The sequence below is a fragment of the Plutella xylostella genome, chromosome 10 (assembly GCF_932276165.1).
Source record: "Plutella xylostella chromosome 10, ilPluXylo3.1, whole genome shotgun sequence".
In the NCBI taxonomy this organism is placed as follows: Eukaryota; Metazoa; Arthropoda; class Insecta; order Lepidoptera; family Plutellidae; genus Plutella; species Plutella xylostella.
Window position 1 is genome coordinate 2,343,684 of NC_063990.1, and position 18,568 is coordinate 2,362,251.

Genomic DNA, 18,568 nt, shown 5'->3' on the forward strand with positions numbered 1-18,568 from the left:
CATACGAGGACACACCCACCGGGAAGCCCATCTATTTCGATTGTTTACTGCCTCCATTCATGGCTAATAAAGACTTGCAGGCATTGTGGCCACAGCACCGCGGCTATTTCAAGCCGGCATGCTTAGACTAACAATATACGAATACGATGGAGTGCCAAAGAAACGTCGACAAATAACACCCCACGTTAGAAGATTGGTGACTTTATTCATTGGTGCAATGTTTGTCATTAAGTTAAACTTAAAACGGTTTGATAGTAAACCAAATGCGTCCCAATTTTTTGCTTTGTTTTTGTATGTGACACGGCATCTTGTTCGTATATTGTTAATCTAAGAATGCTTTCAGGATATGCGTGGATATGTCTTTATGATGATGCTGGGGACACTAATGGAACGTTATATTATTTCGGAACTCTGCAATGGAAGCGTTTCAATTGTACTGTAATTTACAGCTCATTGTTGGTTGTTGGTTTAAATTGAGTTTCGCGGAACCAAGTGCATGTTGTTTTTACGAGACTGTTTCGTATCGTAACGGTGTAACCGAAAAATATGTACCTAAGTAGGTATTATACTTTTAAATAGTATAGTTTCTTAAATAAATTTCAACTTAAAACACCTCTCTTTTCTTCTAGATATAAATAAGAGTTTCAGTGAATGTTGGTGCAGTCCGGAAGATATCGAGTGTTCCCACTGAAAAGAAGCCGGCCACATGGGAGCACAGGGTTGGTTGACCCATTGCCATTAGTGACTGCACAGATTATACTAGCGTGTGTGTTTGACACAACCGTTTTGCTTGTTTTGTACTTAAGCTATTCGTTTTGGTTTTCGAAAAAAATGTTCGTACTAGTCAAAATATAAATTTTAATATTGAATAATATCGCTTGTAATAAATACGAACATACATTTTAATCAGACCACAAGGTCCAATAGCAAACAATATAAAAAAATGCCTTGCCAAGTTCTGGTATTACGTTAGATTGTGCCTCCGTAGTAACTAGTAGGTACTAACTAACGAGTACTGTTTCTAGATCTAGTATCTAAACTATGACAGATAGAAATGACACACATTTAGAATGCGATGACATCACGTAGGAAATGCGCCACTGTATTACCGGGCCCAACTAAATTGTCTGTCGCGCGTAATTGTATGCTTCCGTTCGCCTACGTTTTGTTTCTACTAATCTATCATAACGTTACTATTTGGTATTTCGTGGTAATGTTTGTATTTATGTAGGACCAACCTTCATTTTATGTCAGGCGAGAAGTCCACTTCAATTCCTCAACCTTACCAAATCTACAAAACTAGCCGTGTTACAAAAATTGCCTGACAATGTTGGTGTAGCCCTTTTGAAATTCCCTTTACCGGATGTGTTGTTTATGATTCAATTTTAACATTATATCCTGCATGTAAACAACCTATCAATCTCCCGCCTGGGACCTGGACGCAGTTCCTTTATGCACCAAAAATAATAAAACCACTCTTAGACTAGCCAGTAATGTTTAAAACATTTCTCCGTGGAGTCTAAAATAAATCATTTCTGGATAGCCTCGCTGGTACCTGTTTCCACATGTTTACCTAATTGTTACTACGGGCGTGTACGTCACGAGATCTCCAAACAATCGCTCTATTTCCATCCTTCGCCCGTACACCTTGCGTGTATTTCGGACCGTGGCTGTGTGATGTGTCAGCCTGAGGTTAGTTTTACATTAATCTGTAATACCTATAAACCGCAATTGTTGCCGTGCTGAGTTATAGCCGGTCGTAAATTGCGTTTTCAACTAGAAGTCTCGCGCGCATCTACGTTGGGAGAGGATAACAATAGCTGCTTACTTTAATATCTTTATTGTGGTATAGAAAAATACAGGAGTGCCGTGAAAGTTCAGAAAATAGGCTCAATCAATCAATGACACTGTTATTGCTGAACTAATTGGGAGTAGTATACTTAGTGAGGCTATATCACATATATGTATGTATAAGTATGAAATTTCTGAAAACCCCAACAAACATTATATATAGCCCGTCTATAGCTATAGCAACAAATAGTCAGAAGTCACAAAGCCGCATCAAGTTCTCCTATTCCAAGTTGCAACACAGACGATTGAAGGCATCGAACATGCTCGATTTGTCGACGTACAAGCAGTCTCAACTCAACTAGTCTAAAACTGTTGGCCGCATTTCAGGGCTCGCTTATTAAAATACTGTGTTGTAGGTACCTACTCATTGCACTAATTTTAGCTGTCATTCCATTTGTCGAGAATATGAGTTATGATCGGCGCCTGCAGCCTCGTCTTTTGTTCGTCAGAATCTGACGTTAGCTTTATAGCATGTTAAACTTTTAGGTCAAGATACTCAAGATCTGCTCGTTTTCAACGTGGTTTTATTTTTCTCCAGAGCTTTGACACGCACGCAAATCAAAAGTCAATTATAATATTTTAGCTACAGAATTGAAACAAAGAGCTTTTAGTAACACCATAATAATTATATGCCGATTTTATTAATCATAAAAATATTATCATTGATTAATTATGGATGGCGATATTATGGTAATGACCACAAAAATCCGGTTCCATCGCCGCGTGTTTTGAAACTATACAAGGCCAGAACGCACCCATAGTGTACTAGCACTGTATACTTTCAAGTGAAAAAAAATAATATTTTACTTGAAAATATACACGATTTGTGCGTACTAATCGCGTATACTTTCAAGTTGGGATTTAATGAATCGTTCTTGAAAATATACATTGCTATTACGCACATTGCTTGATTGGCGTATTTGCCGCACATAATTTATACCTACATGCTGATTCTGATTTACTTAACTATTTCGGTAAATCTACATGACTACAATTTACTTGTTCTGCCTGTCATACCTATAGAATGTTAATAAATAACAAGTAAGAAATGTAAGAATACTAATATCTTATTATTTATATGAATTAAGAATAATACCTACTACACTCACGAGCAATGAAAAAGTTCCAGTGACGATAGCTCCGGAACGGAAAAGACTAGCTTAATAATGCCGTCGGCAATATTAAAGTAGGTACATTTAACAGCGTATCAAAATATTATTATAACCAACTAAAAACGTAAATATTGATCAAATCCTAAATTAAATGATTTAAAAAATTGGGGTCATTTGGTGTTGACTTTTTGCTACTTGGACTTATTCATTGCTCGTGAGTGTAGTAGGTTACCCTATAGACCTATTACAGACATATTTTTCATCAAGTTTTGAATTCACCGTAACTGTCTTTTATGAATTGTTCTACACCCTCTTCTGAGATAATTTTTACTATTTAAAACAGTTCTACAGTTTAATTTATCAATCAATTTACTTTTTAACTGTACGATGTAATGTAAACAAAAAACACGTTACGAAAACAATGCCAAGTGCGGAATAATAATGCAATGTTTAGAAAGCAATAGACTTATTACTATTTTGCATGACAGAAAGAGAGAGCAACAATTCAGAAGGGCTACCTGGTAACTAATCACGTATAGTTTCAAGTGCTCGCATGGCCGCTTGGCACTTGAAAATATACACGATTAGTACGCAGTTTTAACTGCTGCAGTATATTTTCAAGCCATAATTTTGGCCCCACTTACTTGAAAATATACGCGATTAGTGCTTAATGGCCTTGTATACTTTCAAGTAAATCATGGCACCATTTTAATTTGAAAATATACGCGAGCAGTCCCACCCTCTGCGTTCTGGCCTTGTATAGTTTCAAAACACGCTCCATCGCCATATTGGTCGGAAAACGTCTATCGTCGTCAAAATTTCAACCTTGCCACCCACTCGCGTCTTGCCCAGCGGTTGTGATGACGAGTGGTCCTCCGGGCACCTGCCGCTCGTGGGTGGCACGCAAATATCTCCGCTTCACCTATTTACCTGACGGACTTGCGTAATGCCAAATGACATGTGGGATTTCAGCCATCCGCAGATCCGCGCGCAATGATCGCTCCGGTTACCGCTAGCTCGTTGGCGCCATGCATATTTATAACATCTAACCACTAGTGAAGGCAGCTAACTAGAAGAAACTGCAGGGTAAGGGAGAAGTAAATTCGCGGGCACAGAAAGATCCAGGCCATTATAAGTGGGCAAGGAATCAATGCCGATTCGCTACTATTAAGTTTAGCGATTGCATTGCCGGTCTAAGTTGCAGGTTGTGCATTCCGCGAATCGAGCTGCTGAAATAGGACATAATGACGCAGGGCTTCCGGAGCTCGGCCGGCGGTCATTAGGCCCTGCATACCGCGACGTCGCCGTGCAAAATTCTACGACCCCCTGTGTCTGCGGGAATTTATAAATAAAATCCCGTTCGTCAGTGGCGGTCGCGGCGCGGCTAACCGCGGACGGCGCGGGCGCCGCGGACGACCGAGATCTCGCAGCATCGACGATACCGCGATACACCGACCGAGATGTCTTTGGAAACCGCGACGAATCGATACGGCTCCTATCGATCGATACGATCGACAGATTAGTTGACCGCCGCGAGTTTAGATCTAGTGCTGTGCTTTGCCCTTACATCTAGAATGTCGTAGTTGCAGTGATTGCAAGTTGTGTGACTAGTATTGTGATGCAGGAGTAGTGCGCAAGGATTCAAACAATCTTCTGTGTGATATCTAATTAGTCGATTACTTAACAGTTATATACATTTTAACACTCATTATGACCAAATTATATATTTCTTTCAACTTAATGTATAAAATTATATGCCCTAGTATGCAATTCATATAAAATTATGTACATATATCTCTTATTTGTTACTAATGTTACTATTTTATTTTGTGACTTACAAAATATGTATTGGGTATTGTTCCTATCACAATTAATAAATTAGGCGAATGTTGGTTGTTATTGTTATTCACTTTATAATTTGACTAACCATCTTCAGTCATCATATTCATCATCAATAATTCAAACTTCCCAGTACTGCTGTGTATTAGGTAGTCAGCATACTTTTGAGTTTTGACACTTCAAATTTGAGAAGTTACAAATCGTTTGTTTGTGGAACTTGCGTAATTGCTAACGAATGATTTATTATCTTTCACTCAGCTGTTGGTTTTCAAAAAGACAAATATATATTTTTTGTAGTTCTTTTGAATAGCGATAAAGAATAGATAGTAGTGAAAACTCAAAATAATTATAAAAGTTACAACTAATGTGAATCAATACTGACAAACGTTACATAATCTTATCGTATCACGAAAGCTAAGTGCAGAGGAAATGAAGATGCTTACTAAAATCAAAGTAGCTGTATAAAATTATAAATAGGTTTAGACGCTACTAATAGTCTCTCTTTTAATTGCTTTTACGACTTGAATACAGACAAGTAGGTATGTTACTCTCATTGATAATATTATTTCGCTGAACATCACTATCGCTTCACTCATCTTCTTCAAAATTGCGAAGTGTAGCTAATTTTACAATGTTCACGATGTCTCATTAGTGTCTTACGTTTGGTACAGAATGTTATTGTCAGGTTTATTTTTAAAATCGCATGTTCGAGCTAAGCATTTCCACGTTTCATTATTCCACACCTTTTTTGTATTAGTCTTAAAATATTTTACCAGCACATGGTAATAATAGTGTCAGTTTTTTGTTGTTAGCTTCAATTTCGTGGTTTACTATTGAGTGCAAGGTTGACGTAATCAGTCATTGATAATGTCTTCTACCGTATACCGACACATATAGCTTCATTCACTTGACAGCTCTAATGATGATTACTTTGTAGATTTTCCCTTTTTATCTCCATTTTCTTCAATGGCTACTTAAATTTATGAGTCATGAGCGCACATGACTGATGACCCAATATGTTCCTCTTACGAAAGCGTGAAACTCACTGTTAGAAATTTCTAAAACGCTTCGTTTGCTCATTGTTACTACCCGAAACTGTTGCTGATACATAAATTACCAGAAATGCTTCTTAAATATTTGACAGACAGATGCGGCAACCTGTGCCAAAAGAATAAAAAGCTCAGTAGAATGTGAAATGTCTGCATATTTTTACCCCGCATGTTTTAAACAATGGTGCCTGCAATGATAATTCAATGGCCACGTGAGGCTTGATCAGATCAGTGTCTGGCGTAAAACTGTCGTGTTTTGTACTCGATCCCAGTAATCTGTAAGGTCATCAGAATTATTATCCGAAAATAATATCGTATTGTAATCGTACTGCCTATCTATCAGTCTTTGGTTCAAACATTTGTTCAGACTCTAAATACCATATCACTTTAAATGTCGCCTCCTTCGCGTTTCTTATTTTACCATGAACTTCTGTTGTTGTTGTTATCCGACATAATTCATCATTAACCAAAATGGTATTGCGTAATATTATAATGACACTACTGTGGTCAGTGTAATATTTCAGCGTAGGTGTGCAACACCGCATCTACATATATTGATGACCTTGTGATTTTATTGTTTACTGCGGCTTGATTCATTTAGGAAGATTTTGCTATTGAACAATTATGGATATGTTTTTCTTTTTAATTTTCCTATCAGAAATGTATAACTCTGACGGGTTAACTAAGTTTTAAATCTCTTCTTTCTCTCTTTCTCACAACTAACTGTTCGCATCTTAAACATCTCGTTCCCATTAGAACATTTATTTCAAGTGCAAGGTAATTGTTAATAGATAGTTACGCTGGTCTGATTGATGATAACTATCAGGTGTTGCCCGTTACTTCGATTTGGCCACCGTACACCGGCATTTTTGTTTAGGTCGTTCACCTGGTGTTAGGCTTATGAATTCGGCTTTGTGCTGCCATTTGCGATATTCAAATGCCGATGCAGCTTATGAAGTAACTGTTCATGTCTTGTATGATATTTTCTGCGAACAATTTAGACGTTTTGAGTCTCTTCTATCTGTGCATCTGATGTTTCCTTTGTGACCGATTTCATTGGTCCATGCCATTTCAATTCGGCTAACATAATTTAAAAGCCAATGTAGCTATGATTCTTCTTCGTCTCAGTAATTTCGTATTAACGAACGAATCTCTGTTGTAGATTTAAACGGTACTAAACCATTTAGCCTAGGAATATTAAATTAGAATGTTTCCCATGAGAATGTATTGTTAAAAGCAGTGCTTCCATTCAAACGCCAAGATGATGCAAGGATTACTGGATTCCCTCTACAAAATCTACACAGGTAAGAATTTTTTGGATTATTTTCCCTGCAGTTGGTATTATCTTATTTGATATATATGCGCATTTTATTACAATAACAATTACAATGTTACCATTGGTTGTAGCTTCGCGCTTCGTACACCTAAACACGAGCAGCAGAAATAGCATACAAAGAACCTAAAAAAATAGGTAGGTACGATAATAGTATTACTAAGCGAACTTTTTGCACATCGAAAGAGTATTCATACAGTTTAATTAAAGCCTGGCCCGTGGTCACGATTCCGACTGACAACAGACGTAAAGGATTTATCCGGACAAAAACATACGATACACTAAGATCGATGATATTCAAACTTGTATTTGCCATCATTTTATTATGACTTCAGGAATATTTTTTTCGATTATACCAATAGGTATTGATTTGAAGGACAGAAGAGACTTTAACAGGATTCAGGAATAATAACGGGCTTGGCGGCTGCTAAAAGTATTTTTTACAAAAAAAAAAGTTTTTTTTTAAAATCTGTTTCATGATTCATTTTCAATTTGACCTAGAAACCTGTGCGTTTACAGAACTGTCACAGTGTGTAGTCTGACTGTCAGAGATCCACTGTTTATAATGAGAGCTGCAGACACAACAGCACGTGTTTTCGATTCAGCACAAAATTATTCATGTTCAATTATATTTTAATATACGAACAAGAAGGAGTGCCAGTGCAAAAGAAACGTTTGGACAAATTAACAATACCACACGTCTACCTTTTTAAGAGCTCTTATTTTGAACTAGCTGTTCCCGCGCGCTTCGCTTCGCCTTAATAAGTTTTCCCGTGGGAATTCCGGGATAAAAAGTAGCCTATGTTCTTTCCCAGAGTCTAGACCATATGTATACCAAATTTCATTCAAATCCGTTCAGTAGTTTTGGCGTGAAAGAGTAACAGACAGACAGACAGACAGACAGACAGACAGACAGACACAGTTACTTTCGCATTTATAATATTAGTTAGGATTAGTTAGGATTAGGATTAGTTCGGTTAGAAGATTTTTGAGTTTATTTATTGGTAGGTACAATATATGTCATTATGCGCTTGCCGGCCGGTTGAACTTAAAACGGTTTGCAATAAACAAAATGCGGAAAGTTTTTTGCCTTGCTTTTGCATGTGACACATCATTTTGTCTGTAGGTATATTGTTAATCTAAGACTAAATTATTTCTGTTCTGTGAACGTCAGGTGAGCCTCCTCAGGGCGGGGTGTTGTGATGAATTGATGCGAGTCGGTAATTTTTTCACAACTTCGTCTTCGTTTTTGGCCTCAATTTTATTGGGTTGTTAACCTTACGAAGTGTTTTAGCGATGTTAGAAGCGGCCGTAATGATTATTATGAATAATAGCATGTTATAACTTTAAAGTATGTTGGGTGGTCGAGGATGCAAAATGCCGGTCTTTCTCGACTAAATATTATATTGAATTCTATCCCTTCACTTAAGATAAAAGAGTGGTCTTTATTAATTGATTTCATCTTGTTTTGTACCTACCGTATTAGATTATCTGATATGATTTATGCAACTTTAATATTTGTACAATAAAGAATTAAATAATAATAATATATGATATCCATTAGTTTCCTTCCTCAATTACTTTCGTTGATTGCAATGCCGCAGGTGTTGTCTCAACAATGCAGTTTGCATTTGCAAGGTCACGCTCAAGTGCATAAGCTCATTTAATAGGATCTCTACAATCATTTCCAACTGACTAATAATACGTATCCTACAAATTACAAGGATGTGATGATTTTACGATTTATACGTCGATTACACTCGCACGCAGAACATTGCTTTTGTAATGCAGTGACGCGGCACGTCTCATACCTATGAAAAAAGTGAATAACTCATAATAATTAAAATGGATTTAAAATCTGAATCAGCAGTTACAGTTCGGTTCAAACAACTTGTCAGTTCTGAAGTTGGCAGCGAATGCACTTTTGTACTTTGTCAAACCACCGCCTATTCATTATTTCAAAGATTGGCCAAGTCATCATCTCTGCTGGAAGTAGGCCTCTCCCAAAGGACGCCACTGGATGCGATCTTTAGCTTCCATCGTGCATCCGCATCCAATCATATCCAGCCACCTTTCGCAAGTCGTCACCCCATCTAGCCGGAGCGCGTCCCACACTACGTTTGCCTAGTCGCGGCCTCCACTCCAGAAAACGTGTTCTGGATTGGATTGGCCAAGTACCAACGTAGCAGCCAACCTCAGGAACTATCGAGGTACTTTTAAACTTCCTACAGTAAAACTTTTGTTTCCTCTCGCACCATTTTACTGCATGACCGGAGAACTTTATACCGCTGACTAAGTGTAGTTACAATGTTTATTGTGACAGGGTTGCACTGCATGTTGCATCACAAAGGGCTCTAGAGGCAGGTGCCCGCTGTCGGTCGTGATCGCAGTAAAGCCGCAAGGTCGGCCTGGTATTCTCAGGAGTTGGGGTACTCTTGAAATTATTTTGCCGTAGGCTGAGTTTGTAGTGAGTGATGCGGTTTCGCTTAATGCAAAGTAGGAGCGCATCCAAAGCTTCCCTAAGATTAGGTAGATAAATAAGAATTGGGTTTTCGTGAAAACAATGATTTACTCACGATGTTCTAGGTCCCCTGAGTGCATCATCTTACTCATTCAAAAACGGCGATATGGCTCGCGAGTAGGTGAGTACAAATATACAGCGAAAAGCGGGCGACTCGCTTACGGTTTGATCACTGTAGTGAACTATTTGTGTTTTTGCATCTCATACGAATGCTATTCAAAGACTGTACAGAAGTGCCTATTTAATAGACGAACAGGTAAAGTATACCTATACTATTATAGATGCGAATTGTTTCGTAGCTAGCGAGAATAATGCCTCGGGGCTGAAGACTCTTAGTATCTCCTTATTACCGTGCAGGTACCGAGTGTGAGCGCGTAGACAGGCATCCATTGTTGTTCAGCAATTAACGTGCCTGCACTAAGCGCTCTATTGCCGATTTTTATCAGCAATAATATGTGAATATTGTTTCGCTGCGCCATTAGGTCTCTATATTGTAACCTTACCTTCTTGTAAGTTGGAGAAACCTGAGTACGCCTCTATTAAGTATTATGTTGTTTGTTGGGAGGACTAAGTTTGGAGAATCTGGGTCAAAACTGACACGGGAATACAGCAAAAATAAAAAACAAAAATGTGTTGCAATAATTCCATGACAAATTATGATCTGTATAATTATTATACTTATCTGACAGTGACATTTAAGGGTTAAGCGGTAGTTAAGTCAAAATTACGTGACTTCTTTTTCGGTTATGAATTATGAAGATACAAAATTCATTTTCTCTTCGTATACCTACAATTTTGTTGATATCTTGATACGGGGACGGGGAAAAAAACCTTAGGAACGAGAGAAGTTCCAACACGGGAAGGATAACATTCGTATAATCCCAGACTTTTAAGAACATTATATATTTGCAACGCTTGTTGACGCTTATGGAAAATCAACACAGGCGGTTCATAATATGTCAAGATTATGAAAGTTCATCGGGCGATCCAATAAGCATTAATATAACCAAGTGGCGCCACCTCGCGTGAAGAAAGAGAAAATATTAACCATAATATATCTTGCTGCAATAAAAATGAATGACTGTCGGTTTAGGACACAAACACATCGTAAGTTGGATAAGAGGCGCTATCTTCGACAGATATCGATGTTTAAATTCCATAAAAGTTACCATCTTATCGATGTTGGGTAATAAAAACTGCAGCTTTATCGATAATGCGTATGTAGGTCAAGCGTGTGTAAGCAAAATGGGTCTGCCCTTAACTCCGACATGTAAAACATAATTAAAATTAAATGAATGGTCGTTAAATATTTAATCTGGCCCGTTTTTTATGGTTAAAACATTACGTTGAACTATTTTTAATTTATGTATTTTTACCTTATTGGTATTTAATGACCGCGCGTTTAATACTCATAACACGAGATTATAATAATATTGATTTGATAGCTTGATTTAAAGCGATTTTGTTGACATTCAAGCTGTTAAATTAAATTACTCGTGTGTGTTTATAGAAGAAAGTAAGTAAGTAAGTGTTTTTTTTCTAGAATTTCTCCACAGGGTATTGTGTTTTTCTGTAAGGCTGTGCAATTTACGACAGAGTAGATTTGCTTACAAACTCTTCTTGGTCGTAAAGTAGGTAGGTACATTGAGCTGGCGAGACGCCGCGCCACGACACTCGGTTTAACCGATTTACCGAAAAGAGGAGGCTTATAAGTATGCGAATGTATGTTTGCAGTGGGTTTTTAACTTCGATAAGTTAAGTTGTATTGCAGATTATATGGGTGAAAAACCCGTCTTTTTATTTTAATCCCGTCTTTGGTAATCTAGTTTTCCATTTAGTAAATATAATATAATAATAGATTTCACACATTGGCATTTTCCAACCACAATTTTTCAGATTTTTCCATTCGTTTTTACTTTTACTATTAAAAAACTTGTAGTCTGTTAGGCAGAAACTGTCCAAATATTTGTGTATCTGCCAAAAACCAGCTGTCGGATTTATCGATGAGAATAATATTGTTTTCTCTCAATCTGATCAGATTCTTTCATGTTTCTCTCCTGCTAACTAATAATAGTTAATATGGAATACACACTTCCCCGTATAGTCCATTGCTTGGCTTCGCTACGTTACGCTTGCCTGTTCGTAGTCTCCACTCAACTACTTACACATTTCAAATTCATATAAATAATTATAAATACTACCGTATCCTTAAAAAAATACGTAGGAACTGATGCTTTATTTTAAAGATCAAAAGCTCTAACTATCGATCAAGATATTTTAGATCAAATACGCGTTTTAACATGCATGATTAATTCTAAAGTCTATTTTCATAGCCCATTAGGTTGATATTATTTTTTACAATGCTCTTATTATGATGGATGGATGTCCTGCCATATTTTATTCAGTACCTATACAAAATACAGCCAACTTATAAATACTTATTCTTATTAACTTGAACAAAGATAATGAATAATTATGATGATTCAATTGACGCCTCGACATAATTCTATAAAAAGTCGTTGAACTTTCAAACAAAGAAATGTTGATGTTTAAATAAAAATGAAAACCTACTCAAAATCGACTTTAATTGCACAATTTTGATGCAAATTGTACCTACAAGTTATTTCATAGTTTAATAATGACAAAGATTCTGAAGGCATCAATTTAAAACTTGTAATTATTATAATCGTAAAATATTTGTATGAAATCCGTTTATCACATATTGAGTTAATTTGTTACGAACATTATTATGTATGGACTAGGTACATACATAGCTTTCCTCTTAATAATATTAGTGTACTGAATTAATCCCGTCTCCACACGTGTTGTGTTGGTACTCCAATAAGAAGTCAAGGTTACTCAAGCAAAGAACCAACACTGTGTGTGTGTATTGTGTTCATAAGTGATACACTACAAATTGTATGTGTGTGTGTGTGTGTGTTCTCACGAGAGCTCTCTCACTCCGAATATCCTTTAATTAGCCTTCTTGGTCGCAGCCTTCGCGCACACGCTATGTCCGATTTAATTAATAAAAAAAAAACACTTGAACTTTATGAAAATAGCTTAGCAGATACATACAAGCGCCTTATTTAGAAATGAAGAAGGAAAAAGTTGTAAAATGGCGGATTTATCGGTTTGGTTTTCTCGAAGTCTTGTGATGCAATAAAGTTGAGATCAAGGTATAGGTATAATCGTATAAATATATGTACTTATTTTTATTTAATTCTTTATTGTACAAATATTACAAATAAAAGTACAAAGGGTGGACTTAATGCTTCGGTACTTCGTATTTTCAGTGAATAATGCAGGCTTTTTTATAAAGGAAGCATTCTTGGTAGATGCCCTAGCATATTATAATTTTTAACAGCTTAAAATTACAATTAAAGTATTTACAATGTACAATAATTACATCATGTACGTACATTGTACAGTCATCAACAAAACTTAATAATGAATTTAAAATGTATACAATTCTAGAAATAGGGTATACTTAGGTATATTATTATGTACATACACATAGGAACACAGAAGCTGAAACACTATCTAAATCTAAGAAATATTTTCTAGTATTTATCACATTTGATTCCGACTGTACTTACCGTAATATTTTTATTGTACATAATAACTATTAATGGTTCCGTGAAATCCTTGAATTCGTTTTAACTAATGATATGTTATTGAAGGTGCTTAATTTGTACTAATCAAATTTGGATACTACAAGTAATTGCATCTGGTTTTACAATCCATTAGTAACCTTATGGTAAATATCAATTAATATATCATATCTACATTCAATTTATACAATCACACAATGCATAGTAGTAATATTATAAATGCCAGTGCGTTTTTTTTCTTTATTCACGTTGCAAACGTAAGAAGTAATAAAAATCTAGTAATAGGTACTTATTTTTTGTTAAGCAAAATATTAAGTGATACCTAGCTAACTTATTTTTCAATAGTTAATTAGTTATACTAATGGAAAGTAAGTAAGTAATAAGTGTATACGTGTTCTAATGAATGTTTTTGTTTGTTACAGGTAAACATCTTCGAATTTTATTTATCTCTACTGGGGTCCATGAGAGGAGTCTGCTTTGTATAAGTATGTACATTAGAAAGAAAGTAAGAAAAAAATTTATTACACAAAAAAAATATAAATAAATTAAAAAAGAAACGTAAACATACATTATTAATCTAATATAAAATTGATGTCGTCGTCAATAAAGGAATGTGTTGCCCTACTGCATCCGGGATGTACATAATAGGTACACAACAACTGGTAACAAGGTAATCCGACGGGCTAATGCTGTCACCACGGTAACTAACCCTACTGGTATTTATATTTGTGCGAGTAGAAACTAAAAGCAAGAGTCCAACCGAATGATGTGCCCAGTACCACATTACCTATGTATTATAGGAGGAGAATTGTTTACCAACAGACAGATCGGTAACGATGATAAATTACATATTGAGTTGCTGATCACGCACTGTAAGGGCCACCGCATACTTTCGATCTAGAGGGCCGTACCAACGAAACTTCGACAGTCATGCTAAGCCTTGTTGAGACGCTGTTAAACGCCTTATAAATAGGTAAAATTATACCTGAACGCCCGTTAAACGCGTTTTTATAGTACCTAATGCAATAAGTCCAAGAAGTCCTGCCTTACCACCTCAGAATATTAATGTGTATCTAAAATATATAAAGGTCTAAGGCGCCTGGTCTAGGGCGACCGGACGCCCTTAGAGCAACACTTAGTTAACACTAAAAAGCATTTGTTGCGATTGTGAAACGCGGCCGCGACCTCAAAATCGAAACCTTTGAAGGGCCCTTTGTGTTCTTTTACTGCCCTAATTTGTTTTTAATTGCGAGAACTGCGATATTTCGATAAGCGTGGCTCTCATTGGCTAATAGATAGTTTTTTAATGGTGTGTATAAGTAGTATAAGTAATATGCCTTGTGTCAGATATGGCTCCGTATGCTGGGCATATTCGCGGATGAAAAACTATAATGAATTTGTAACTATAGTGAATTTGTAGGTTTTTTAAAATTTCATATTGTGCGTGGTTTCTATTCTCAGCTGAAAGTAAGTCAAATTCACTATCACTTGGATTCACTCCTCTGAATAGAGTAGGTACAATCCATGTATACCTAAGCATGTTCTCAATATATCTTATATGTATAATACACTCACGGGCAATGAAAAAGTTCCATTCAGAAAATCACCAAATTACTCCTTAACGTTTTTTTTAAACTGAATGACGCATTTTGCAATTTTTTGCTGCATTTAATGATGCATCAGAATATTACCTATTAAAGTAACTATTAACGTAGATATTTTATTCAAATTCCCTAAAAATGATTTAAAAAATTGGGGCTATTTGGTGCCTGCGTTTTGTTACTGGAACTGTTTCTTTGCTCGTGAGTGTATTATTGCACAAATCGATTTGTTCAACATACGATTTGTTCGTTCATTTGTTTACTCGACAAAGACATGCTGTTGAGATCATGGGACGCAGATCAGATGGGAATAAACAGACTGTATGGAAATAGGCGAGGTGTTGATAAGGCACCTATATATGTGTGCCTATAGGTTTTAAAATCGGTATTGCATCATAGGTACCGGCACATACTAATAGTGAGCCAATGACGGTGATATGTCCGGCCGATGCTTACGGTAGCATGGATATGTAATGCAGTGAATACTAATGAGTGAGCTAGACCAGCTAGACTGATTGTCAAGGAGATCAATCTTACTTAACTTTCGTCGTCTAATCACAATTAATAGAAAATTCCTATATCTATTATACTTACCTGATACTACGAGTACATCCCATAGCAAACATCAATCCTTACAAAACAATTTTGATTAAGTATTAATAAGCCAAGCTAAACAAACTAGTAAGCTTATGGATGTTGAAAAACATTCGTATAAATAGGTTTTACAATGTGTAATGTAACATTTTATTGACGCACCACGACTTATTTGATAATTTTACGAGGTAGTTAGTTTTATCACTAATCGTTGGTTTAACTGACTCTTCTTTAACCGCTGTTTACGGTTATGGCTCTAAAGTTGTGAAACCGATTGGTATGACACTAATGGTATTGAGGATTTGTGCGAAGTTGGGTTTGTTATGCTGTTGATGTTCGCTTAAAGTTGGCAGGAATCTTTAAAATTGTACACGTATGTAGCTATTTACATTGTTACTGTCACAATCTGCTAGGACCGTGACAGCATCAATATTATTAACGAGATAAGATTACCTAATGTGTATATATATTGTATTTTGTATAAGGTAGTAAGTACCTGGTTTAAACTTCATTTAAATGACCAGATGTTACCTATGTGTTTATCAGCAATTTATAGAATTTATTTTAAATTATATATTAGCTAAAAGCTACGGGCAGTTGCAGTCACGGTCCGTGAGTCGAACCTTTGTTCAAACATCTGACGTAATCCATACAAAAAGACCATTGAAATTGTGGTCCAAATGAGTTTTTATGCAAATTGTACAATCGTGTTACAATTACGGTCTTTGTACGTCCATCGTTTGTTGAGATAATTAATGTTTGTTGGATAAAAACTAGGGAACGTGATGCCGACATATTTGTTTGTTTTGTTGGCATCCAACCGTGATAGTTGCTCGTGGCTGCGCGACAGCTGAATAGGAAAATAAACTTTAAATCTTTGCTATTGTGTGTAAGCTGATTTTGATTTGTTTGCATACTAAGTCCAAAAAGGTTTTTGAATCAACTAAGGTCAAGATAAATACGAAAAGTGTCGTGTCAAGAGATGAAAGAACTGGCTCACTACGGTGCCGGTGGCGTTCACGGAAAGAAAAGTCGGAGTCTTAATCACTCCTTAACTTTTTTTGCTCTATTAATACCAATATTCTAACGGAAAAAGTAAACAAACAATGATGAGTTTGATATCATACTGTATACCTATTACTCATGTGCTAAAATTCACACTGTAATGCAACGAAACCAAAATTGAATTTCTTGTATTCTTTATCTGTAGAACAGTTATTTGTTAGTTCGATCGTTGAATTTGACGATTGGAAACGTATTATTTACACAGAATAGTGATACTTAAAGTAAATATTTACTCTGATCTCTTTGTTAAGTTTACGTAACACTTATCATAGTGATAATAAAATCAGAATACTCAAATACTGTTGAAATGTTTGTGTTTGTTGATCTAGCGTTCTAGCGTGTGTGATTGGTAACCAGCTTGGTACGGGCAGGACTAAACACGGAGAATTTTGTCTTGACAATCATTTCTGAACATTTAGTGATAGACGAGTATTGGGATATCATGATAACGACTGGAGTGGAGAGTGTCTTCACTTTTTTAAATTAGACAAATACCTTCTACATACCAAAGTCAAACAAATGTTGCTAAATATGATTTGTTAACCAGATTGGGTTTAATTTATTATTGTTAAAAATAATATTCATAATTCCCAGAAAATACAAAGCACAATATTTACAAAGGATGTTTAGTTTCCGTGTCCGAATATCGCCTTCTTTGTAAGAACTCAAAGCAGAAACCGGCTAGCGAATTATCTATGATAGGTCTTCGCTTACGAGGAATTACTTTTTTTGCTGCAGGTCATTGACTTTTCCATGGTATTACGGGTGTAAACGCAAGATAGATATTAGGTACATACTTTGAGTGTATAGGTACATAGGTGGTAGGTACGAGATCATACCAATAAATTAGTACATAAGTATAGAATTTAGGCTGGTATTACTGGAGCTATGGCAGTTTACTAGACCTATACGAATGCCCATTATGTGTACATGGTAAATATGTATGCATATTAGTTTTGAGTTTGTGACAGTGAATACGATCGAGCATAGTCCTCGTCCTAAAATAAATAAGTAGTATTTACTTACGTATATAACTATGTATGATAACAAAAAATACGTCATTTATCGCGTTCAATATTTTGCCTCAGTTTTTGTTCTTCTTTTTCCCCGCCTCCAAGTCCCGATGACATCATCAGCACCTACCATTAGCTGTCGTCTTCATGTTCCGGTTGCCAGATATAGTCCATAATTACAGTGATTATTGTTCTGAGATTAATGGTGGCTCAAGGCTTGCTGAGGACGGTATTTTCGTGCGCTCTTCCAAGGATGTTAATTCTTTCTATGACAGTGTTTTGTCTTCTAGAGACTGGATCTTATGGCTAACTGTATCTAATGGTGGTTTTTTATTATCATTTTACAGTTGCTTCACTGCTAGTTCTTGGAAATCATATTCAGGGTTTCATTTTTCGTTATGTGTGTGTAGGTATCCAGATCTCTGTATACTGGTTTTAGATTGATCTCTTAATTCTTTTCATTGGGTAACTTTATGGTACCTTTCCGTTAATTTCGTATTTTCTTCGTACTTCATATTTATTTACTAGATTGCATCTTTGTTCTCACAACCTTTATGAGTATCGCAATTGAATTCACCATCATTATAAAAATCGTCACTCCTGGACATAGGTGGATACCCATTCCATTCGTAAGGAGCTGTACAATATTCTATCCTTAGTGTAATTAGCTCTATTCTATTCTGCATAACTCTGAGGGAGTATACTTGCACCTGGCTCTCTCGAATGGAACCATCATACCCCAAAGTCTAATCTGCCTTCCTAAGTTGGGACCATTACCCACCATATGCACAGATCCACTGCGGGTTGGTGGGTTCACCTATGATTCTAGATTTTCTATATCTAGATCACGCAGGTTTTCTCACGATTTTTCCCTTCACCTTCTTTCATTTGTAGTAAAATTTTAGATAACTGGACACCATCACTCGCGAGCCCAGCTGCTACTGGACAACCTGCTATAATTAAATTTGCTGTCCAA

General features: G+C 36.2%; 1 protein-coding gene across 5 annotated transcripts in view; it reads left to right on the forward strand.

The window, feature by feature from the left end:
- Positions 1 to 18,568, forward strand: part of LOC105394631 (rho GTPase-activating protein 23) — a 277,190-nt gene that overhangs the window by 14,965 nt on the left and 243,657 nt on the right. The window contains exons 1-2 of one of the 5 annotated variants that reach the window (XM_048623381.1): positions 4,329 to 4,634; positions 7,014 to 7,155. The exons of 1 other annotated variant lie outside the window; for it this stretch is intronic. In XM_048623381.1, coding sequence (XP_048479338.1) covers positions 7,113 to 7,155 — 43 coding nt within the window. In that variant the 5' untranslated portion in view covers positions 4,329 to 4,634; positions 7,014 to 7,112. Of the gene's footprint in view, positions 1 to 4,328; positions 4,635 to 6,561; positions 7,156 to 18,568 lie in introns of those variants that run through there. 3 more of the 5 variants (XM_048623386.1, XM_048623385.1, XM_038117481.2) reach the window with 3 other exon arrangements.